This window comes from Elgaria multicarinata, chromosome 7, assembly GCF_023053635.1.
Source record: "Elgaria multicarinata webbii isolate HBS135686 ecotype San Diego chromosome 7, rElgMul1.1.pri, whole genome shotgun sequence".
NCBI classification, from domain to species: Eukaryota; Metazoa; Chordata; class Lepidosauria; order Squamata; family Anguidae; genus Elgaria; species Elgaria multicarinata.
Window position 1 is genome coordinate 6,396,047 of NC_086177.1, and position 25,821 is coordinate 6,421,867.

Genomic DNA, 25,821 nt, shown 5'->3' on the forward strand with positions numbered 1-25,821 from the left:
CTAATAGTTGTTCCATCTAGCCCACTTTTAGCTAGTTTGTTAATCAGAATGTCATGTGGTACTTTGTCAAAAGCTTTGCTGAAGTCAAGATATATGACATCCACAGCATTCCCACAGTCCACAAGGGAGGTTATCCTATCAAAAAATGAGATCAAATTAGTCTGACAGGATTTGTTCCTGACAAATCCATGTTGGCTTCTAGTAATCACTGCATTGATTTCAAGGTGTTTACAGATTGACTTCTTTATAATCTGCTCCAGAATTTTCCCAGGGATGGATGTCAGGCTGACTGGTCTGTAGTTCCCAGGTTCCTCCTTTTTGCCCTTTTTGAAGATAGAGACAACGTTAGCCCTCCTCCAGTCGTCCGGCACCTCACCCGTCTTCCATGATTTTGCAAAGATAATAGACAAAGGTTCTGAGAGTTCTTCCGCTAGCTCCTTCATTACTCTTGGATGCAGTTCATCGGGCCCTGGGGATTTGAACTCATTCAAGGAAATTAGGTGTTCTTTGACCATTTGTTTATCAATCTCAAACTGCAATCCTGCCCCCTCAACTTCTGCTTCACTTTTTCCAGTGGGGTCATAGATCCGCTTTTGGGAGAAGACCGAGGCAAAGTAGGAATTGAGCACTTCAGCCTTTTGTTTGTCGTCTGTTATCAATTTGCCATCCTCATTAAGCAGTTGAACCACCATTTCTTTCCTCTGTCTTTTACTACTCACGTATCTGAAGAAAGCCTTTTTATTGCTTTTAGCATCCCTCGCTAATCTCAGCTCATTCACAGCTTTAGCCTTCCTGACGCCATTTCGGCACTTCTGCGCCACTTGTCTGTACTCTTCTTTTGTAGCCTGGCCTTCCTTCCACTTCCTATATGTATCCCTTTTTGTTTTCAGTTCATCAATAAGCTTTTTGTGGAGCCACATTGGTTTCCTCTGTTGTCTTCTATCTTTTCTCCTTGTTGGAATTGTTTGTAACTGTGCCTTTAAAATTTCATTTTTTAGATACTCCCACCCATCCTGCACTCCTTTTCTTTTTAGGCTCCCTTGCCACGGGACCTTACTTATTATAGTTCTGAGTTTATTAAAATCAGCTTTCCTAAAATCCAGAGTACGTGTATGGCTACGCTCGACTTTTGTCTCCTTCATAATCAAGAATTCAAGTATGACGTGGTCACTTTCCCCCAGAGTTCCCGTAACTGCCACTTTATCCACTAAGTCATCCCTATTGGTCAATAACAAGTCAAGGATTGCTGACCCTCTAGTTCCTTCCACCACTTTCTGTAGGAGAAAGTTATCACCCATACATGTCAGGAATTTCTTGGAAGGGCCGCTTTTGGCAGTAATGGTCTCCCAACAGATATCAGGGTAATTGAAGTCCCCCATCACTACTACATCACACTTCCTTGAAACACTGGCAATTTGTTTCTCAAAAGTTTCGTCCTCGTCTTCTCCTTGATTGGGTGGTCGGTAGTAGACTCCGATTATCATATTCTTTTTATTCCTAGCCCCATTTATTTTAATCCAGACGCTCTCGACGGGGCTCCCAATCTCATCCGCCTGTATTTCTGTGCAGGGATAGGTATTTTTAACATATAGTGCAACTCCACCTCCCTTTCTATTTCTTCTGTTCTTTTTGAACAAGTTATATCCTTCAATTGCTATATTCCAGTCATGGGAGTCATCCCACCAAGTTTCAGTTATACCTATCAAGTCGTATTTGCCTTCATGTAATAAGAGTTCAAGTTCATTCTGTTTGTTTCCCATGCTCTGGGCATTAGTATATAGACATCGAAGACCATGTGTTTTATAGTCTGGCTTTGTTCCTACCTTGTTGCAGACACTATTTTGGGACTCTGTTGGAGCTGTTCTCTGTACTGTGGTGCATTGGCCTTCATCCATTGTTGCCTCAAAATTTACGTCTCCCACCCCCGCAAGATTCAGTTTAAAGCCCTCCTGATGAAGTTCTTCATGCTGTGACATGGTCGCTCCCAAGGGGGCGTGTCCAGTACCAAGGGGGCGTGCCCACCCGAACATAGCCTTGGTCACATGTCTGATTTTACAGCACACATTTAAGACAAATCTGTTCTACATAACATCTTAATGTTAAAATCACTGAAATAAAGAACAAGTGAGAGATTCAATGTATCTGAAATTGACTTCACTCACTCCTACTTTTGTTGGTTTTGCTGTACTTTGAAACTTTTGCTATACTCTGTGTGTTACATTCTCCCCTTCCCTCAAATATCTTTTCTGACAGTATCTTCAGTCATTGCAAGCTGTTGTTGTTGTTAACAGGGTTTGCTACTGCCCCCAGATCTGTTTCAAATTTGGTACAGCTAAAGCTCTACCTAAAAGCTTTCATGGTGCCAACTTTCAGCTCTTTATCTATAAAAAATGACAGTTGAAAAAATAATAATTTTAAAACCTAATTTTTTAAAAAAATTCCTACAAAATCAATGGATGAACAGATCTGTTTCAAATTTGGTGTGGCTAAAGCTCTACCTAAATCCTATCATGGTACAAAGTTTCATCTCTTTATCTTTAAAAATGATGCTTTTTAAAAAAAATTTAAAACCTCAATTTTTAAAAAAATCCTAAAAAATCAATGGATGAACGGATCTGTTTCAAATTTGGTGTGGCTAAAGCTCTACCTAAATCCTACCATGGTACAAAGTTTCATCTCTTTAACTTTAAAAATGACTATTTTAAAAATAATAATGTTAAAACCTCAATTTTTAAAAAATTCCTAAAAAATCAATGGATAAACGGATCTATTTCAAATTTGGTATGACTAAAGCCCTTCCTAAGAGCTACAATTGTGCCAAGTTTCATGTCTTTATCTTAAAAAATGACGGAGTTATAAGCATTTTTGTTAATTCCCATTAGAGCTGCTTTTTGGGGGGGAAATCCGGATTTCCCCTCCCCCTCCCGGATTTGCCATCAAAAACCTGGGCAGACCCGGGCAAATCCAGCCATATGGTCACCCTATTCTTCAGTGCTGGGGGGGTGTGCTGGAGGCCCAGCTGCTCACGAAAGCGAGTGAACTGAGCCCCGCCCCCTGCCTCGCGTTGCCCTCATGCTGACGAGATGGCGCCCTGTGCCCGCCCAGCTGAAGCGAAGCCAGGGATGCTGGAGTGGGGTGGGGTGGGGCCTTCACATTTGGGCTTCCAGGCGCATTGCGGAAGTCCGAATGTGAAGCCGCCCCACCCCTACCCCAGTGTACCCCCTACCCCTTTGCTTCAGCTGGGCGGACGTAGGGCACCATCTTGCTCGCCCAGGCTCAGCTGAATCCTCGGGCCGGGCCAGCTCACTGTGCCCAGCACCCCTCTTAGCTTGGCGCTCTAGGCGGCCGCCTGAGTGGCCTCTGGTAGCACTGGCCCTGAGGACACCGGAAGCTAATGTTGACGCTACAGGGAAAGCACAGGGTTTCTGGTGCTGGCCACATCCTGCCCTCTGCCCAGGCAGACGGCGACCAAACAGAGGTTGCCATCTGCCGGCCACACCTCCACTGCGACTCCAGAGTGAGGCTTAGGGGCTGTTTTTATTTCATCTTGCACATCCTTTCCTCGCTCTGGAAAAAAAAGTGGGGTTAAGTCCCTGACTTTTTTCTCCACATCTTCGGTGGAAAGTCCCGGGATGGGTGCATGATTGCTGCTGTGTCGTATAATCTCTGCCATGCCTCTCCGTACGCATCCAGCTTTTCTAGGTGGGATGAAACTCACAAGATTTGATTTGAGTAAATAATTCAGCCCATCTGTAATGTACGTCTTCCCCCTCTTATATTCATATTTCTGCAGCTTGCCTCTTTTCTTTTTAAAAGTTACCATTTGAACTACATATCATGTCTACCGTGTGGATGCCACAGAAAAATCTAACCCTATTAGAGCTATTTCTTGTGTTTTATGCTTTTAATATTGTTGTTACCCACTGTGGGATTTTTTTTTTATGAAGAGTGGGATATAAATAGAACTGATTCAATCAATCAATAACCCTGCCATAATGTCTAGGAGCATATGTCAAAATGGTATGTATCTCATGAGGTTTCCTTGACTCTGCTCAAAACCATTGGTTGGCACTGGGGGTGGCATGTGTTTGCATGAGAACTACTAGACTTTATGGCCAGGAGGGGGGAAACTCCACAGGGATGCCATTTCCAACTTCTTCTGCATAGTGGACATAATGTTAGCACAGCTCTCTAACACTTCTGCCTCGTCTCCTTTTGCAGCTGGACAACCATCCGTCAGGGATGCTTTAGGGTGGATTCCTGCATTGAGCAGGGGGTTGGACTCGATGGCCTTGTAGGCCCCTTCCAACTCTGCTATTCTATGCTTCTATGACTCTTAATGTGGGCCAGCACCCAAAGATCTGCATGTATAGTTTCTTTTTCATTGAGCAAGGTCCCATTATTTCCTTAGGTCAAAATCCTCCTGTGCAAGTCCCACTGAGATGAAATGCTGTTCTTTTCCCCCCGCCTCCCCTTAATTTTAATTAGAAATTACCAGAGCAAGTCTCGCTCTGAATCTGTGACTTCTAGCCTAGAAAAGGAAAGGTAGTTATCTCTACCTTTCTGGACCTTTCTTGGGAAAACAAAGCTCAACAGTTAATATGGATTTGATATATAAGCAAAATGGAACACATAATAATCCTTACGTCTCTTTTGAATATGCTAGAGAAAGGAGGACTAGAGATATTGACTGTACTGACATGTGAAATACGTTTTTCAGTATGTCCTTGAATTTGTGAAATGATGTACATCTTCCCTTAAGTACCCTGTAAGCATTTTAAGTAGAGGAGAAGTGAATTATTATTTTAAATTAATGGAACTGACAGGTCACATGCAAAAGCAATTCCTTGCATTTCATACCAGAAATGTCCCCAGCCTTTGTCAGCAATTGTGGCAGAAGTAACAGCGCGTCTCTCTGCCCTCCCAGGTGGAAGCAATGTGACAGGTGGGCCACAGTAGGAATGGCACAGTAATTGAACACAAGGCCCAGGCACAGTAATCGAAGATAATAAATCTTGTTCTGTTGCTTATTAGTTAATGATTACTATTTTATTCAATAATGGGAGGAAATAAACAAGATGAAGTTTATTGTTCACCAACCAATTGTTATGTCTGATGACATATTTGGGGAACATATGTAGACTGTTGTCCTTATTATATGGTAAGATAGAGAAGCGCTGTAGATCTACTTTTTTAGTTCCCTGGGGCTGTTACTGTACTATTGGAAAAGTAATTTCTGGAGCATGAGAACTGTTGGTACTGGAGCAATTGTATTGTGAATTAAAAGGATAAGACTCTGCTCATATGCAGGGCTAGTGCCAGGCTTTTTTGCACACTAGGCAAGGTGAGCTACTTTCACCCCACCCCCACCCCCAGCGTACCCCCCCACTCCACCGTAACCTCCCCACCCCAGGTAGGCAGAGACAGGTGGGGATGGAGGCCGCATTACCTTTCCCTCGCCTGAAGTCGTCCCGGCTTGGTTTCGGCTGGGCGGGATGCTGCGGTGGAGCAGGTGGGCAGCTGCACGTTCTGACGTCCAGCATGCCTGGACGCCAGAACGTGGAGCTGTCCATTCCCCACCCCCAGTGTCCCGGCTTGGCTTTGGCTGGGCAGGCACCCAGCCGAATCCAAGCCAGGACGCTGGGGGGGGGGGGGCGGTCAGATGGCTCCACATTCTGACGTCTGGCGCGCGCTGGAAATCAGAACGTGGAGCCGTCCGCCCACCCCTGCCCCAACCCAGTGTCCCAGCTTGGCTTTGGCTGGGCGGGTGCCCAGCTGAAGCCAAACCAGGGATGCTGGGATGGGGGGCAGAAGGGCGGCTTCAGAACGGCGCAGCCGGAAGCTGCCCTCGCTCGGCCAGAGCGTGCTCTGGGAGTGGGAGGGCGACTTCCGGGCATGGTGTTCGGCGCCCCCTTACCTTGGTGCTCTAGGCGGCCGCCTGACTGGCCTCTATGGCAGCACCGGCCCTGCCCATATGATACCTTAGTATTATTTTATGCAGGAAGCAATTGGTAAATATAGTAGCTATTTTCCACCAAATTACATAATAACACATGATGAATTGCAAGAAAATATTGCAGTGTATACTCAGAGCTTTCCAGTTCAAGTTTCCGGTCAGCCTGAAACAGGAGCCTTGTTGTGTTGTTCAGGGCTCAAGGATGAGAGAACAAGATTCAAGAAAGGGAACATCCTCTGTGTCCTTCTTCCACTGTGCTATATAGTGCTAACATGCTCATGAATACTTTAATTGCTTGTAGGGGAGGATCTGTAGAGTGAGAGAAGCAAAAGGCATCCTTTCCCCTTTCCTCTTCCTTAAAACCTCCCCATATACAGAGATTCTTTTTAAAATTTCTCCTTCTCTAATCTTGTATCCACAATGCTAATAAGCTATTTGGGGCTCCAATTCAATCCTCCTCCCCATTCCCCCACCCACAATGACACCAGTCACTAGACGGCTTAGGTCTGAGGGCTTTATTGCTTTCTGGAAAGGAAGATTTTGCACTTTCCTTTTCCCACTTCTAAAACTTCCCTGAGTAGTGCAGGGAAAGAGTTCTTTAACCTTATGACATGCAGCTCACCCATTCACCCTTCCCATAATTCTGAGGCAAATACTAAGTTCTAACACTTTGTTTCTATGATGTGCCGAAGCTCAGAATCCATACATTTGCAGAAACACAAGTACAGCTTCAAATTTGAGGAACTTGCATGTGTATTCACGTGCATGCGTGTGGTTTCTTGATACAACATGTCATTTAGCCTGCCATCCTAAATCTTATTGAACACAGTGGTACTTATTTCAGGGTAATCATGCATGGGATTGCTCTGCTACCTTCAGCAGCACATGCTCTTAAGCTTTTTGCAGCATTTCCACTTAAGGGCCAATTGTTTTTACATTACTTGTTCAGCTACATGGATGATGTTTCCCTAGTCTTCTTCCTGGTGATATCAGTATTTGTCAAGAGTGCTTACTTTGCATCTTTTCTTGCATCCACCTCCCCACCTCCTCCTCCGTGATACTTACTATAAGCTGTTAGGGGCTTGAGCAGGCAACTTTCCCTTGCTGACACCTTCAAAACAAACAAACAAACAAAAAAACATAGCTACTACCCCATGTGGTTAAAAATGTCTCCCCTTTTTCTCCAAAACATGACCACCACAGCACATGGCAATTGCATTTATTAGCCAGTGCATAGTCATGTTAGTCATATCGCTATCAAAGGCTGATTATGATCAGCATATATAAAATAAATTAATTCCTACATGGAAGGGCTTTCCAAGTAGAAGTTTTGTGACAGTTATAATTCCCGAACTGTTGGCACGTATTCTACACAATCAAACAAAAACTCCATTTGATGAAAACAGGACCTCCCAGGGCCGGTGCTACCATAGAGGCCACTCAGGCGGCCGCCTAGAGCGCCAAGCTAAGAGGGGCGCCGGGCCAGTGCAGCACTCACGCGTGTTGGTTGTGAGCCGGCCTGGCCCGAGGATTCAGCTGGGCCTGGGCGGGTGAGATGGTGCCCCACGCCTGCCCAGCCGAAGCGAAGCCAGGGACGCTGGGGGTGGGGTGGTTCTACGTTCGGACTTCCGGAATGCACCCAGAAGAGAGAGAGAGAGAGAGAATGTATGGGTGAATGGGGTGCAGGGGGTCTTTGAGCGAATGCATGTGTTCATGCGTGTTTGTTTGGAGTGAGTGATGCTGAGTGTGTGTGTGCACGCGTTCGTGTGAGTTGGGGGGTGATTTGGAGGTGATATTCCTACTAAATAATGCATTTTAGACCCATCGACGTTCCTTTCCAATTTGTTTGCTATAATTGGCATGACGTATTTCTTGCACTTTAAAATAAATTTAGCAGTTTCAAGTTTTGTGCTTCTTATTTTTTCCAGGAAACATATGTTCTTAAAAATCAAAGTTGGCATTTTTTTCGGGGTGGGTGGGTTTGAAAGTAGCTCACCTTGCCTAGGGCGCAAAATAGTCTGGCACTGGCCCTGGGACCTCCATGAGGACAGGACCTCCATAAGAGGTCTGCTGACCTGCCCCTTCCAGAAACAAATATTTTTGCAAATTTGGGGGGTTGACCCTGGAAGTGCTACGTCGCCATTCCGCAATCATCAGGGCTGTTTGTGGACCAGAAATGGCAAGGCTGGCTGCATGTGGACCAGAATCAGTGGGGCTGGCCATTTGCACAAGGGAAGCTTTGGATTCTGTCCATAATTCCCAAGGCAGACGGACTGGCTATGAAGCCGCTTTCTCTAGTGTAGACATGCCTGAAAGACAGAATTATATGAAAAGGGGTGCGGGACTGGATGACATATTTTTCGCTGGGGCTAAAGGAGTGTGATACATCTAAAAAGATTTAAAAATATAAGAACAAGAAAATTGTGTTATGGTGATACCCGCCCCCTAGTCAATTAGGGGGTGGGTACATAACCACCTAAAATGTACTATTTAGTTTAGTGGATGTTGTTATAAGCCTCCTCAAATTGCTAGGTATAAAAATTTGTAATCAATTAAACTGATTCACAAGGTGCAAGGTCTAACATTTTACTTTCTGACCCAAATATGATATACGCATGAGGGAAAATCGGTGGAGGTGATTTTATATCTTTTCTAATTACATGCACCTTTTCAGCGTTGTGTCTTCTACCATCTGAAGCGATTTCTATCTGCTGTATTTAACACTGCTGGAGAAAGGCCCACTGGGAAGTTCTTCACAAGTGCCATTGAAATTAATTGGATTGGTGCTTTTACATAACTCCTGTTCATTTCAATAATGCTTATACAGGAGAATTTCCTGTTAGAGCTCCTTCAGTGGTGTTCCTAAACCTGCAAGTCCTGTCAGTTAAGAAAGATAGTGCTAAGATTTTATCCTAGTTAGTTTCTGTAAATCACTGGGAAATAATGAACTTTATCTAAACCATAATTCAGATATTGAATGCTAGACAGTCCTCAAATATTATCATAGAACATTTTCTGGAATATTTTTGGGGACACCACTTAACTGAGACTAATCTTAACTGACTTTGGCCACTGGATGTCATGATTGCACTGTAAAATATGATCAGAGAAAGAATGTAAATCTGGAGGTTGGAGGGAAATAAATAAAAGAAGGGGAATTCTTTAGCAGAACATACTTCTAAATTGTTCATACTTCTATCTGCTGGAATACATTTCCTCTATTTGGATTCTGTACTGAAAGAAAATGTTAGTGAGTTTAGTGAAGTGATTCATCAGCTTAATCTTGTCCACAAAATCTAGCTTTTATTCTATTCTAAGTGTGGTTATACAAATCTGTGGTGCGACCACACTTAGAATACTGTGTACAGTTCTGGTCACCACACCTAAAAAAGGATATTATACAGCTGGGAAAAGTGCAGAAAAGGGCAACTAAAATGATTAAGGGGCTGGAGCATCTCTGCTATGAGGGAAGGTTACATCAACTGGGATTGTTTATCTTGGGAAAAAGGAGGCGAAGGGGAGACATGATAGAGGTGTACAAAATTATGCACAGTGTGGAGAATGTGGATAGGGAGACATTTTTCTCCCTCTCTCAAAATACTAGAACCCAATGAGGTCATCCCATGAAGCTGATTGGTGGGAGATCCAGGACAAATAAGAGAAAGTACTTCTTCACATAGTGCATAGTTAAATAATGGCCACCAATTTGGATGGCTTTAAAAGGGGGTTGGATAAATTCCTGGAGGTGAAGGCTATCAATGGCTACTAGCCCTAATGGTTGTGTGCTGTCTCCAGTATTTGAGGCAATAAGTCTGTGTGCACCAGTTGCTGGGGAACATGGGTGGGAGGATGCTGTGACACCATGTCCTGCCTTGTTGGTCCCTGGCCGATGGATGGATGGCCACTGTGTGAACAGAGTGCTGGACTAGATGGACCCTTGGTCTGATCCAGCATGGCATTTTTTATGTTCGAGTGTATGAAAGCAGTATATAAGAGGCAGGAGCCACACTACTGCTTTCTAGCAGTATTGAAGTGCAGTGACAACTGTTGGGGCCCATGACACATACCATATACTAGGGCTGTGCACCCACCCACCCGATCTGCCTTGGAGGCCAATCTGGAGCAGCCCCGATCTGCCTCAGGGCTGCCTCGGGGGTTGCCCGACCCGCCTTGGTGCCAAAGCCGAGGTGAAATTTGGGCCCTCTGAGCTGGCTCGGACTTTTCTGGGTGCCAGTTGAGCAGCTGGCACCCAGAAAATTCTCCAAGCAGAAGCACCAGGTTAGCCCCACTTACCTGCATCTGCCGTCCAGCAGTGGCAGCAGACGGAGGTGGGGGGAGGGGGCTTACCTGCGTCCGCTGCCATCTTCTGAAATGGAAGGGAGTAGGCTGCGCGATTTTAAGATATCGCGTGGCCTCGGTTGATTAGGACCTCTATGGCCACCGGTGGTCATAGAGATACTAATCACAGCAGAGGTCGTGCAATATCTTAAAATCGCGCAGCCTACTCCCTTTCATTTCCGGCGGCGGCGGCGGCACCGGAAGCCACCAGAAGAAAGATGGTGACGGAGGCAGCAGGTAAGGAGACTGGTGGGGGGGGGGGGTGGCTTCGAAGCACCAAGGCGGTCCGAAGGTTCAGAGCCAATTGGCTTCGGCTTCGGACTGCCTTGTCCTTTGCCCGAACTGCCTCAGATCCGTGATCTGGAGCTCCAAATCACCCTGATCCGCTTCAGATTCGGGGTTTGGAACCGAGGCGGTGCACAGTCCTACCATACACTGCTTTCATAATGCTTTCATGGTGCTATATCCTGCTTGGTGTGGCTCCTACATCTTATATACTGCTTTTATACCGCTTTCATAGTGCCATATCCTGCTTGGTGTAGATCTTTCCATAGTCTTGCTAGGAGAGAGAAACCCTATCTAGAATTGAAGATACTCTTATTCCCAGTTCAGTTCTCCTGTCCAATAGCAGTTCTAAGCCTCAGTTTACTAGCCAAAATCCAATCCATTTCTGTGCCCAGGCAATGATTTGGAACCTCTAATGCTTTCTTGGCATTAGATGGAAAGGAAAGAGAGCTAAATATTATTAATATATTGATGACATTCAACCCTAAATCTCCAGACTTCACTCAGTGGTTTATTGTAGATGTTAAGTAGCATTGGGGATAAAATGGAAAATTAGACATCCCATAGGAAAGTGGCCAAAGAATCCCCAGGTCCATTTTCTGGCATCTGCCTATTAGATAAAACTAAAGCTACCCATCCCAGAGGGACACACCACAAGGATACCATAGTTGACCACAGGGATCAAGGTTTCCTGGAAATGGCATTTTCTGACTTAGAAGCCCACCTACTCAGTACTAAGGAACATGTTCAGAAGGCACTTAATTCTTTATTTTTTACTTAGGTTGTTTCCAGGACTAAATGAAAATACCCATAAATGTATTAGGTTAGGAAATGACAGTTTGCCATCATTGGTGCTCAACAGCCTATGTATGTCTGACATGCAAGTCTGGCCCAAAATATTTTGTTGCCTGAATGGTGGCGCTCATCCTACAAAAGGCCAACACTTTAAGAAGTGTTGGTCAGTGACCAATTCTTGCCTTCATTCCCCCTCTCCACCTTCACAGAACCATCTGAGTGCTTCACCCTACTGCATGGCAAGGCCAGCCCTGTTCTCCATAGCAATGACTCACTAGTTTCACTAATTATTTCTATTCTGCTCTTAGAAATAAAGAAACTATTTCTTTAAAATGCTTCGTCATCATCCCTGGTCAGATGCAATTTGATGGCAACCCTATAGAGCAGTGGTAGGAAATCTGCAGCGTTCAGCCTAGTTCCATGTGGATGGTAAGAAGGGGGAAAACAGAGAAAAGGGAGTGACCAAATAACATAAAAGGGGTGGCCCTGCCCACCACCTGCATACAGTGCCAACAGATGACCTCTTGGGGAGTGCAGCCCTCAATAGAAAGAAAAAAAGGGGTTCTCCACTCCTGCCATACAGAGTGCAAAGTGTCCCATCCCTTTACAAATTGGAGATCTGTGTGTGATAGGGACCACTTTTGATTTATGTCTGCATTTGTAATGCTATTAGAAACCTGTTAGTTCTTGGCATTTTGACTTGACTGCTATTTTGTTTTTAATTCCTCTTACAGTCAAAGTATTCACTGAACCACTTCAATCGGAAGTTGTCCCTGGAGCCTAAGGTGTCAGTTAATGCTAGAATAGTTGTAGTTGGGGCATCAAATGTTGGAATCTCCTTCCTGGAAACACTGATTTTTTGGTAAGTTTTTTAATGGTGTATGGCTCGTTATAATGAGAGAAGTTGACTAATTTTTCTCTTCTTTATTCTACATTGGAGTTTTCCCCCAGCTTGCCTGAATATCATATGCTGCCCTAACCCAAAGCTTCATGGATACACTGGTGTGTGCACAGAGTCCTATGCCTCACCTATTAACTTCTTAGAGGGGCATTGTCTGGGCTGCAGTCAGAGCCAGCGCTGCCATAGAGGCCAGTCATGTGGCCGCCTAGAGCGCCAAGGTAAGGGGGGCACCTAACGCGTCTGGAAGTCGCCCTCCCACTCCGAGCCGCTCTGGCCGAGCGAGGGCAGCTTCTGGGTGCACTGTTCCGAAGCCTTCTGTCCCCCACCCCAGTGTCCCTGGCTTGGCTTCGGCTGCGCGCCTGCCCAGCCGAAGCCAAGCCAGGACGCTGGGGTGGAGGTGGCGGGCGGGGGGCTCCATGTTCTGACTTCCGGCGCACGCCAGACGTCAGAACGTGGAGCTGTCCGACCGACCGCCCCCCCAGCGTCCCGGCTTGGCTTCGGCTGGGCGGCCAAAGCCAAGCCGGGACACTGGGGTGGGGTGGGCGGACGGACGGACGGCTCCACGTTCTGACATCTCGGGCGCGCCGGAAGTCAGAACGTGGAGCCGTCCGTTCGCCGCCACCCCCAGCGTCCCGGCTTGGCTTCAGCTGGGCGGGACACTGGGTTGGGAAGAACGTGGGCGCGCCTGGAAGAACGTGGAGATGCCTGCCCGCCCCACTGCAGCGTCCTGCCAAGCCGGGACGCACATTCTGACTTCAGGCGAGGGAAAGGTAACGCTGCCTCCATCCCCGCCGTCTCCGCCTACCTGGGGTGGGGTTGGGGGGGGTATGGTGGGGTGGGGTAGGGGTGGGGGGTACAGTGGGGGATGGGGTGTGTGAAAGCAGCTCACCTTGCCTAGTGCGGAAAATAGCCTGGCACCGCCCCTAGCTGCAGCAACAAGGAAGTGGCTGCGGTGTGGTGGCATCTTCATGGCTCAAGTCCTCAGAATCCAAAGAAGGCCACACAGCCCCCTCTGGACATAGGGAGCTGGTGCCTAGGGCCTTCCTGGAGGACTAGGTCCTAAGGAACCTCATGACACCCTTCTGTAACCAAGCTCTCCGCCAGACCTGTGAACTCAGGAGGGGTCATGGCTCGGTGTAGAGCATCTGCTTTACATGCAGAAGGTCCCAGATTCAATCCCCAGCCTCTCCAGGTAGGGCTAGGAAGGAATCCTGCCTGAAACCCTGGAGAGCTGCTGCCAGTCAGAGCCAACAGTACTGCACTACTGCACATGGTCTGACTCCGTATACAGCAGCCCCCTATGTTCTAGCAGTCCCATTCTCTGAGGATGACGGTTTGGGTCCTGGGCCATAATTTTGCTGCACATTCCTTTCTCCTTTGATAGAGGATACACTTTCTGAAAAGTTCCCTAGCCAGGTGCTCTATGTGCAGTTGTAGCTCCTATGTGCACAATCATGAGCCCCTGGATCAGGAAGAAAAAGCAGACAGATTCTTTCTTTCTTTCTTTCTTTCTTTCTTTCTTTCTTTCTTTCTTTCTTTCTTTCTAAAAGATTATTCTTGAAACTACACTCTGCTGTGAAAGATAACTTTCCATGTGTGCAGATTTTCAAGTTATTTTTGCTAAAGGTCAGTGTAAAGCTACTAAAAACACCAAACCGTCTTAAAATACCAAACAAGAGCTGTCCAATTATGAATAAAATCAGAGCAAAAGCTGCTTCTAAAAATATATCGGGGAAGGAAAAGCTAAGCTTTGTATATCCTCTGTATATTTGTGGATTAAGCAGTGCAAAACCATTCATGAAGGTCAGGAGCTAGGGGTATTTTTTGCGTTATTATATGGTTTGCTTTTCTTTTAATGTCTTGTCAATATTTAACTATATTATATAGCCTTATTACACAAGGCTGTACTTATAGTCAGGATCACACACGCGCACACAAACACAAACACACCTAAATCTAAAAGCAAACCAGTTAATTAAACCAATTAATTTCCATATTCCCACTCAGATCCTGCTTCAAAATTTAAGCAATTTCCCTTCAAGTAATTACCCCCTCATCAATCATCATTACCTCTATAAATTAAGTTTAAAATAAAATACAATAGTACATAATCCCATGGATTGCTAGGTGAGAGGGCTAGAAGGTTGGCAGAGGAGATAGAGGAAATGGCAAAGAAGAATATTATGAAGGTGAGTAATGGGAGAGGTTGGAAGGAAGGAAGGAAGAGGTAGACTGGGCACCAGAGAAAAAGGAAGGATGAAACAAGGGCTGGGCAGCATGGTAGAGAGAGAGGGAGCCAGGAAAGAGAAATGGAAAGAGACAGCTGAGGAAGTGGAAGGACAGCGCTCTCCCTTTCTCTGCACTGCAGTTTCTGGGGTTGTCTCTCTGTAAGGTGGGACTTGTGACTTCTCTTCTAAACTCCAACACGTACGCAGGGGTAGGCAACGTGGTGGCCATGAACACGTTTCCTGATGCCCACCCCCAAAGTGCCGTAGCCCTCCCACTTAAAAAAAAAAAAAAAAAATGATCACCTTTTCTTACTCTCTGCAGTTTCAAAGGAATTGTTTAGTGTGTTCCCATCTCTGTCTGTACTCAAGTTTTTAGGGGAGGTTATTTGTCTTTTGCCATGCCTCCCATGGCAGCCATTTTGTGGTGGTGCCTAGCACAGTTTCTCAAATTGCCAAATGTGCCGAGTAGAATGTGGCACAGAATCATCTAATTAGGGTGATCATATGGAAAGAGGACAGGGTTCCTGTATCTTTAACCATTGAATAGAAAAGGGAATTTCAACAGGAAATAAAGCCAGACTGCTCACTTGAGGGAATGGTATTAAAGGCAAAACTGAAGTACTTTGGCCACATAATGAGAAGACAGGACACCCTGGAGAAGATGCTGATGCTAGGGAAAGTGGAAGGCAAAAGGAAGAGGGTGAGAGCACAGGGTGTATATTGAATCTTAGACCTACTCCAATACCGTCCACTCTGACATTGACACAGGTACGGCCCCAATCAGTGCAGCAGTTGGACCATTCCCCATGCTGGTGTCAAAAGCTTTGTGGTCACTGCACCCTAATCAAGACCCTCAACACTCTAGTGTCCACTGCCTTAGGAGTCCTCCACTTCAGAGCAGGAAGACTACCAATCTGACACAACCTCTTCGTTCACAGTCCAGCCATCTATATGTCCCCGATGCAGAAGTGGCTTCTCGTGATGCTATCTCACCATCATTGGACCTTGCACAGTTTACAGACCAGATTCTTCGAATTCCACAGGGCTTGGGAATTACAGCATAACAATCACCTTCAAACATTCAGGATCCTGTTTTCGATGCTGTTGCCATTGATATTTCACGCCTGGTGTTGATATCCGTCCTGCAGGCCCTCCTTGAGACAATAAAAAACTCATAGAAGACTCTATCCACCTTGCCTCCAACATCTAAATGGCTAAAGTGCAGCAGGCAGAGGCATAATTTCTGTTTCAACACTCAACACCAAATCCAGTTGCTGTCGAGGCTGCACAAGCGAAATCCCATTGGCAACATTCATCTCCTGTTGACAAGGAGGGACATCATTTTGATCTTCTCTGGAGACGTATTTATTCATCGTTGTCTTTAGGAATTAAAGTCTCCAACTATCAAGCAGTGATATCAGGCTACCAACTCCTGCTTTGGGATAAAATGGGAAAGTTTACTGGAGGATAAAAAGAGTTTGGCAGGAATGTTCCAGAATGAAGCACTTAAGCTTTCACCTCCAGACATCAAATGGATTGCATTTCAAATACCCTCATTGGTGCAGCTGCCTTATGATATCATGCCTGGCTTCAATCTGCAGGCCTTTCCCAAGAAGCCCAAGTTAGAATAGAGGACGTACCTTTCAGTGGCCTTGGATTGTTCAAAGCAAAGATGGATGAGTCATTGGACGCTGTACCCAAGGCTCACACAACAGGTCGATGGATGGGTTTCAATCAGCCGCAGCCATCTTCAGAATGTAAATGGTTCTAACCCGTCAAACTATTATTTCTCACATCAACAAAGGCAGCAACAACCATCAGGATAGCAACGACAACAATCTTCCGTTCAGAGAAAACGGTATCAATCTTACAGAAACAGGAACACTTTCTGTAGAGGTGACAGTCCAGGAAAACGTTGCCTTTGACTTTATCCTCCGGATAACTCCACAATTTTCTCAGAAACCTCAGTTTGGCAATCTCCTTTTAAGTTTCCTCCCAGCATGGACAAACATTACCACAGACAAATGGGTCCTCTCTATAATTTTGAATGGATACAGAATACCCTCTTCTTGGTAATGTGGAAATGACTGCCCTATCTCCAGTTTTACAATAAGAAGTGGACATGCTGCTCCAGAAGGGAGCAATAGAAAAGGTACCTCTAGTTGACTTCAAAAAGGGTTCTGTTCCAGGTACTTCATGATACCAAAGAAGGATGGGGGTCTTCGACTGATCCTGGACCTCTCCAAGAATTGGGCCTTTATTTAAGTCATGACAAATCTCATCTGGTCCCACAAACAAAGATACAGTTTATTGGAGCGGTACTAGATTCAGAAACAGGTCAAGCTTACCTTCCAGATGAGTGATGTCGACACATACTGTCAACTGCGATGGAACTTCAGTGCCGAGAGGTGACCATTATGTTTGCGATACAAAGACTTCTGGGCCTTATGGCATCAACTACAGTGGTGATGGAATGTGCTCGGTTCCACGTGAGAGTTCTGCAGACACAGTTTTTGGAGAATTTCAATCTCACCAGGAATACACACTGTACTTACCTGTCAAGAAATCAATCCAGTGGTGGGTGGTGGGTGGTGCCAGATCACCTCAGTGAAGGTATCCTGTTCTATCAATTGCTGCCATTGAGGACAGTCACCTTGGATGGGTTGGGGCACCCCACTGCATGGATTTAACAGTACATGGGTGCTGGTTGGCAGCGCAGGCTTTGCACCATATAAATGTTCTTGAGCTGCGTGCAGTACAAAAAGCCCTCATGGCATTCAAATGAGAACTGGTCGGCAAATTTATTCAAATAACTGCATATCTGAACAAACAAGGACTGCATATTTGAATAAACAGTGATTGCATATTTGAACAAACAAGGTAGAACAAAATCGCCCCAACTTTTGACCATCGCTCTGCAGATATTAGATTGGTGCACTCTGAGAAAGGTTCAAATAGTGGCAATTCATGTGGCAGGAGTCGAAAGTGTCCTATCAGACCACCTCAGTAGGACAATACAAACGTCACATGAGTGGGAGATCAATCAGTCGACCCTATCATCCCTTTTTCAACAGCGGGGCACACCGAGGACAGACCTTTTTGCTACAGAACATAATGCCATGCTTCCTCGGTATTGCAGTTGAGCAGAGAGAGGTTGGTGCTCAATATGGAGTGCTTTCCCCCTTCCATGGACTCACAGGATATTTTATGCTTTCCCCCCATTTCTACCCATAACTGAGTACTATCGAGGATCAACACCAACAAGACAAACTGCATCCTGATCATACCTTGGCAGCCCCAACAGCCATGGTTTGCCTCGCTTCTGTGTATAGCACGGGGTCAGTACTGATGGCTTCCGCAGAGTCTGACGCTGTTAACACAACAACAGGAACAGGTGAGACACCCAGACCTACTGTTGTTACAACTGATGGCGTGGAAAATCTGACTGTGGTGTCACCACAGATTCTCCCTTCCATACAGAGGATCTTAAATGCTGCCAAAAAATCAAATACTCATCTCTCCTATAGCCGTCAGTGAAAAACCTTTTCAAAGTTTGCTACTTTACACAACTTCCAGCCACGTTTGACATTGCTTATTCAAGTTCTATTATTTTTATTGAGCCTGTTCGAGAAAGGAGTTAAACTTTCTGGAATATGAGTTTATTTATCTGCAGTTTCTTCTTTACACGTCCCGTCCCCCCCGTTGAAGGTTTCACTTTGTTTTCACATCCGAGTACTAAGAGATTTCTCAAAGGGGGCGCAATCTAGTTCCTCCAGTTCGACCAACAGTCCCTGCTTGGATTTTATTGGTAGTGGTGACCTTGAAGCCATTCGAGCCTTTGGCAAAGGTGAACTTGAGGCTACTTACTTTTAAAGTGGCATTCTTGGTTGCTATAACCTCACAAAAAACAAATTATGTGCCCCTCGAGTAGACCCTCCTTATTTACTTTTCCATAGGAATAAGGCAGTGTTCTTCTTTGTGGTCTCTATGCATCACACATATGGGCTCTGTGCCTGCGCGGAGACCGGAACCGGAACCTTTACTAGCTTGATAAAACGTTTTAGGCGGGAACCCCTCCCCCACGCCACTGCGCATGTATCCGGGGTTCCTGCCCTTACCTTAGTTCTTCGTCGTCCGCCATTGTGCTAACACTGAAGAAACCAACCCTCTAGCGTCTTCTCTCACCTTTGAATTCTGATTCGCCAAAAGATCTTGTAGATAGTTTTTTCTTCTCTTATTTCCAAGTTATTCAACCCTATATATATATATTTAAAAAATTATTATAGCTTTCCCCCCCTCAAACAGCGATCTTCTGGTCGCGGGCGCCTCCCAGGCGCATGGCCGTTAAAGCACCATTTAGAAAGTGCGTCAGATGTGGATCCAAACTCCCACCAACCGACGGCCACTCTCTATGTGTAATTTGCCTTGGTGAAGGGCACAAGGTGGAAACGTGTCATCATTGTACAGCCTTCACAAAGCAAACAAGAAAGAACAGAACCGATAGACTAAGATCTATTCTCTGGGAGAAAGCCCTCAGGGCCACAAATCCAACTCAACAAAAGCGGATGGAAAAACCCACTACAAAGACGATCCATGACAATCAGAGCTTCGAAATACGCTCGTTCGTCATATCGGATACGACAGTGGCGGAAAATAGGGCTCTGATACCCCCTTACGCCAAGTCGATCTTTGGCCACGTCCGTGGCTAAGAAGATCTCAAAGAAAGCCCAGATGCCAAAGTCTGCAGAAATGAAAAAGAAGAAGAAGAAAAAGAAGAAGCAGGAGTCTGAAAAACCCTCCTCTCCACGCGGCGCGTCGAGACCACCCTCGACGCCGACCGCTTCAAGGCCGAGCCACCACTCGGTATCGACTACGGTACCGACGGTCACGGAAATTACCGTACCGAGCCACCCCGAGCCACTCCTTTACCGATAACACGAAGCTCAATATCGGAAGGGGAAATCCGTGATTCTGCATCGGCAGCTTCTGAGCATGGTGTTGTGACCCACCAGGACGCAGAAAATTAAGTTGAGGTAAAACAACATAGGCCTCAATCTCCAAGGCTAATGACCCGCAGAGACAGATCACACTCACCTAGATCTGACTGGGAGAGGGCTTCCCAATATTCTGACTCCCACAGACAACAGGACTTCTACGATTGGGAATACTACCGCCCTCGCGGCTATTATCACGATGACCGCAGATACCATTACTCAGCGGAAACATATTTTGCACAGCCTCCTCCTCCCTCCAGAGTCTTACATGTCCCCATGGCTCCGCCTCCACAGGCCTCTCTTACGCTACCGAGCCATCGACGTCGAGACCATAACCCTTCGGTACCGACAGCGATTGCAACTACATCGGCAATACAACAAGAGCAGGCCCTACAACCACTCCAGCAACCTTTACCGGCTACCAGGTCCAACTCCCCAGATGATGACTACCAGTCCGACTCTGACTCTGTCATATCGGTTACCCCATCGATGCCTTCACCTGAGGACACAGTGAACACCCAGGACCCAGCGTCCCCATCCGAGGATATGGGTTGATTCTCGGAATATAACTTCAGAATGGCCCAATCCTTAGGTCTAGATATACAACAACCAACAGAGACACTGGACGATCCTATTTATGACGTCCTCCATACCGAGGCAAATGCGGCAGTAGCAATCCCCTTCCCTCCCACCCTGAAACGTACAGCGCAGATTTTGTGGACAACTCCATCGTCCACCCAACCAACATCAAAAAGATTGGAGTCAATGTATAAAATGCATGAAAAAGATGCTGAATTCCTCTTTCAGCATCCAAAACCAAACTCTATAATCGTTGAATCTGCTCCGGGTCGATCACAAAAAATCCACTCCACTCCAGTGGACAAGGAGGGTAGGAAACTTGATTTCCTAGGCAGAAAAATATATGCTTCAACATCACTTGGAGTTCGCGCTGCCACGTACCAGGCAACCATGGCGCGCTACCAGGTATTTTTATGGGATAAAATAGGCTCCCTATGTGATTACCTTCCAGAAGATAAAAGGGAGCTGGCAAGAGTCTTTCAAGCGGAGGCCTCTGCCATTGCTAAACAGCAGCTCAGCACAGCCAGGCATCAAACGGACTGCCATTCGAAGTCAATGATGGGTGCCATAGCACTACGCAGGCACGCCTGGTTAAGGTCGGCAAACCTAAGCTACGAGACCAAGTCCCGGATCGAAAACTTACCCTTTGACGGTGAAGGGCTTTTCAATACCAAAACCGATGAGGCAATGGACTCTATCTACAAAGCGCGCACTACGGCCAAGAAAATGGGATTCGCGGGGCCTATGGTCCAATATAAACCTAGACGTTGGTCTAAAATACCTACCCAACAACAACAACGGCCTCAATTTGATAGGCTACCTAGGCAGCAACAGCAGCAATTACAAAGGAAAAGACCCTACCAGAGCCGTTTTCAAACTAATAGACGCCAACCCAATTTCGGAAAAAAGCAGCGTCTTTGACTTTCCCAATCCAGGTCTACCACCATTTGCGAACCGGCTCCAATCATTCACCCAACGTTGGGAGGAAATAACATCAGACTCCTGGGTGATCACCATCATCAAAAAGGGGTATGCCATCGAGTTCAATGCCCTCCCTCCTTCTTCGGGAGTGAAAATAATGACGCCATCCCCCCCTCTGCTTCTCGAGGTACAAACTCTCCTGAGGAAGGGAGCCATCTCCCCTGTACCCGCAGACCAAATCAACCAGGGATTCTTCTCTCGTTATTTCACTGTCCCAAAGAAGGATGGAGGTCTTCGACCAATTATGGACCTAAGACAATTAAACTACTACATCACCCCCCAAAAATTTCGTATGACAACGATTACTTCTAACCTCCAACTCCTACAATCAGGGGTCTGGTTCGCTGTGGTAGACCTAAGGATGCCTACTTCCATATCTCCATCAGGAAGTCACATCAAACTTACCTTCGCTTTGCCGTCAGGACTCATCAATTCCAATTCACCATCCTCCCCTTTGGATTAGCGACAGCACCGAGAGTCTTCACCAAGGTGATGGCGGTGGTTTGCGCACACCTAAGACAAAAAGAAGTCTACATTTATCCATACATAGACGATTGGCTTCTGGTAGCGGACAGCAGCCTCACACTCCAGAAAAACATAGCCATGACCCTCCAACTGTTAGACACTCTAGGGCTCTGGGTCAACGCAGAGAAATCCATCTTGACTCCACAGAGAAGGATAGACTTCATAGGAGTCACCCTATCATCTTTGGACGGAAGGGCTTACCTCCCTGTGTCCAGAGCAAAGACACTACGCAATCTGATCCTCAACATCAAGGACCGATCAACACTATCGGCATGGACAATTCAAAGACTGCTGAGTTTAATGGCAGCCACTACTGCTGTAATTAAATTCGCAAGGCTGCGAATGAGTCTTACAAAACTGGTTTCTAAAATCGTTCGACCTCCGACGCAACGCCCACCGAACTTACCTGTCGTTCCCGATACAAGTCCGATCATCTCTGAACTGGGTTCGATGAGGAACCTCCTGGAAGGGACCCCGTTCCAGCAAAGAATGCCTTCGGTAATGATCACAACCGACGCTTCTATGACCGGATGGGGAGCGCATTGCAACTCCCTCACTGCCCAGGGTCGATGGCCTCCTCACCAAAAGGAGGAACACATCAACCACTTGGAACTTATGGCAGTAGAGAAGGTGCTGAAGGCTTTCTCTCAAATCATAGAAGGGCGGAATGTCCTGATTGCTACGGACGACACCACCGTAGTGTGTTATATCAACAGACAGGGTGGCACGAGGTCACACCCCTTAACTCGATCGGCACTTCGAATCTGGAATTGGTGCATAAAAAGAAATACTTACCTGACTGCGATTCACGTGGCAGGGAAGGAGAATACCATTGCAGATTCCCTCAGCAGATCCTTCCATACTGACCACGAATGGGAACTTGACACCAAAACAAGGGAAGATCTCTTCCAATACTGGGGGTACCCCGCTGTCGATGTCTTCGCTACCGAAGCAAACACAACGTGCCCCAGTTTTTGCAGCAGAGCTGGCAAAGGAAAAGGCTCATTAGGAGATGCGTTCGCCAGAACGTGGAAGGGGAACCTACTTTACATCTTTCCCCCCTTTCCACTCCTAACGAGAGTCCTAGCCAAAATTCAAACGGACAGATCGGACTGCATCCTGATAGCCCCTTGGTGGCCTCGACAGCCTTGGTTCCCTCACGCACTTCGGCTATTGAACCACAATTACATCAAACTCCCATCGATACCGATGCTGCTAACTCGACATGGAGGCAAGGTTCGACACCCAGACCTCTCGACACTCAAAATGACAGCATGGAGGATAACATCCGGCCCTCTGTCCGTACCGTAGAATTAACAGTAGATCATATACTACTGGCATCACATAAACTTTCAATGAGAAAATCCTATGCTAAAAAGTGGCAAAGATTCACAAAATTTGCCCTAGAAAGTAATCAAACACCAGACTCTTGTTCGATCACAATGGTACTAGAATACCTACTGTCGTTACATCGACTGGGACTCAAATTGTCTTCAGTTAGAGTACATCTAGCCACAATTGCAGCCTCTCATGGAGGTTTTGATGGTTTGTCACCATTCTCTCATCCTATGTCAAAGAGATTCTTAAGAGGCCTAAGATACACGATACCAACGGTTAAGGAAGTTGTTCCGTCATGGAGCTTGTCAGTAGTTTTACAAGCTTTGACAAGAAAGCCCTTTGAGCCAATGGCCACGGCAGATCTCAGACTTCTATCTCTCAAGACTGCCGTTTTGGTAGCTATGACTTCTGCAAGACGTGCAAGTGAACTTAGGGCTCTTAGAATAGACCCGCCTTATACAATCTTCCATAAAGATAAGGTTGTTCTCTGCACGGACTTGACGTTCCTGCCTAAAGTAGTGTCGACCTTTCACACATCACAGGACATCGTCCTACCGGCCTTTTCCCCTAATCCCACAACAACAGTGGATACATCAGTGCACATGCTGGATGTAAGGAGGGCTCTCGCCTTCTATAAGGCCAGAACTGAGAGTTTCAGAAAGACCAAGCAACTATTTGTTTGCTATGGAGAGCCACGCAAGGGACTCCCTGTATCCTGCCAACGATTGTCACGCTGGATTGTACAGACAATTGAGTTAGCATACTCGCTTTCAAGTCTAAAGTTGCTACAACCAGTGACAGCTCACTCAACCACAGCTGTAGCAACCTCTGTTGCTTTTAATAGAGTTCCCCTGAGAGACGTTTGCAAAGCAGCAACGTGGTCCGCTCCATCCACGTTTGTTAAGCACTACAACTTGGACACTCGTGCACGGCAAGACTGCTCCTTTGGGAGGACAGTGCTCTCCGAGGTCCTAAGATGACACACCAACCCGCCTCCAGGTATGTCAGCTTGCTACTCGCCCATATGTGTGATGCATAGAGACCACGAAGAAGAAATGCAGGTTGCTTACCTGTAACTGTAGTTCTTCGAGTGGTCATCTATGCATTCACACAAGCCACCCACCAACCCCTCTTGGTGGTACATGTAGATATATTATGTTTCTGCTACACAGTATATTTTATTAGATATTATATATATTTCATGTTTATGGGACCACAATGTCGGACTCCTGTAAGGGCGGGAACCCCGGATTCATGCGCAGTGGCGTGGGGGAGGGGTTCCCGCCTAAAACGTTTTACCAAGCTAGTAAAGGTTCCGGTTCCGGTCTCTGCGCAGGCACAGAGCCCATATGTGTGAATGCATAGATGACCACTTGAAGAACTACAGTTACAGGTAAGCAACCTGCATTTATGCCCTAATATTTCTGTTTTGTCTAAAGTAGTTTCGGAGTTCCATTTGAATCAGGATGTTATTTTGCCAACCTTTCCCCCTGCTCCTACGACAGAATTATTTTACACATGCTGGACGTAAGGAGGGTTTTAGCCTTTTGTAAGGACAGGACCCAATCCTTTTGGAAATCTCCATGGCTATTTATCTGCTACTCTGGACACTGAAAAGGGCATTACTATTGCTGACCTCTGCAAAGCAGCAACTTGGTCTATACCATCTACATTCATAAAGTACTATCGTCTGGATGTTTGGGCCTGAGCTGACTGCTCGATACTTGCCTAGACACTGTGACCCACCCTCCGGCAAGTCAGGTTAATTGCCCATATGTGTGATGCACAGAGACTATGAAGAAGACAGGTTGCTTATATGTAACTGTAGGTGTTACATAGCTTCGGCTATTGGGCGGTATAAAAATGTAATAAATAAATAAATAAATAAATAAAACGAGTGCATTCACACAACTCACCCACTTCTGTGACAATGTTTATTCGTATATTGATACCAAGAATTGGTTTCTTAGTTTTGACGCTACAATGTTGGTCTCAAGGAACTGAGGGAATAGGCAGGAACCCATTAGGACATGCACAGTTCGCAATGGGGGAGGAGTTCCTGCCAAAAACGCCTCAGCTATAGATGTTTCCTGATACAAGGCTCTGCACAGCTGCAGAGCACATATGTGTGAATGCATAGGTGAATGAATCTTCAACTGTAGTAAGCAACTTGTCTTTATTCAGTGGCTGTGTTGAAGATGCTCCTGTCTTCTAGAAAAGAATCTACTAATAGGGTCTATAGCAGCACATGGAAAACCTTTCTACCCTGTGTGCAAGGAAAGGGCAGTGCCTGGGAAGGTGAAGGTTGTCTTAGAGTTTTGGCAGGATGGTCTTGCTTAGGGCCTTAGAAGATCAGTGATAAATAATTGAATGGTGTGTAGTAGATCTCATTGCGGTCTTGACTCCCAGATATTTTCAACACTAGAAAATACTTCAACACTGTTAGAATTCATGTTTTGTAGTGATTCTGATGTAAATTTGTATTTATATATGCAGGTCATCCCCAGTATATGCCTCCTAGGGTGCAGTCAGTAATTATGATGTCAATTATTGACTGCACTCTAAGAGGCATGTACTCCGCCATTATTTTGCTCCTCGCTCCAGTTAGTACGACCATGATGGTAGATCCCACAAGCTGTAGTCTGTTGATGCCTGTCTTAACACTGTGCCTAGCCAGAGTCTTGGACTTGAAAAATGACTGTTAATAGCTGGGATATTCAGGTGATGTGTCGCTGTGGGAGTTAATTGTTAGAAAAGACAACTCTGGAATCTTCTGAAGAGGAAAAATATAACAGGCAAGGGGGCAAGGGACATACCTTCCCTCCCATCTCAAGCAAAGTATTATGTAATCTAGGTTTCTGTATGTGTATTTGTGAAAGGGAACTAAGCAAACAGCATCAG

General features: G+C 46.0%; 1 protein-coding gene across 1 annotated transcript in view; it reads left to right on the plus strand.

Annotated features, from left to right (window-relative positions):
• The window catches only part of CFAP61 (cilia and flagella associated protein 61), a 180,256-nt gene that overhangs the window by 83,471 nt on the left and 70,964 nt on the right, over positions 1 to 25,821 (plus strand). The window contains exon 17 of the mRNA XM_063129711.1: positions 12,109 to 12,236. Coding sequence (XP_062985781.1) covers positions 12,109 to 12,236 — 128 coding nt within the window. The remainder of the gene's footprint in view (positions 1 to 12,108; positions 12,237 to 25,821) is intronic.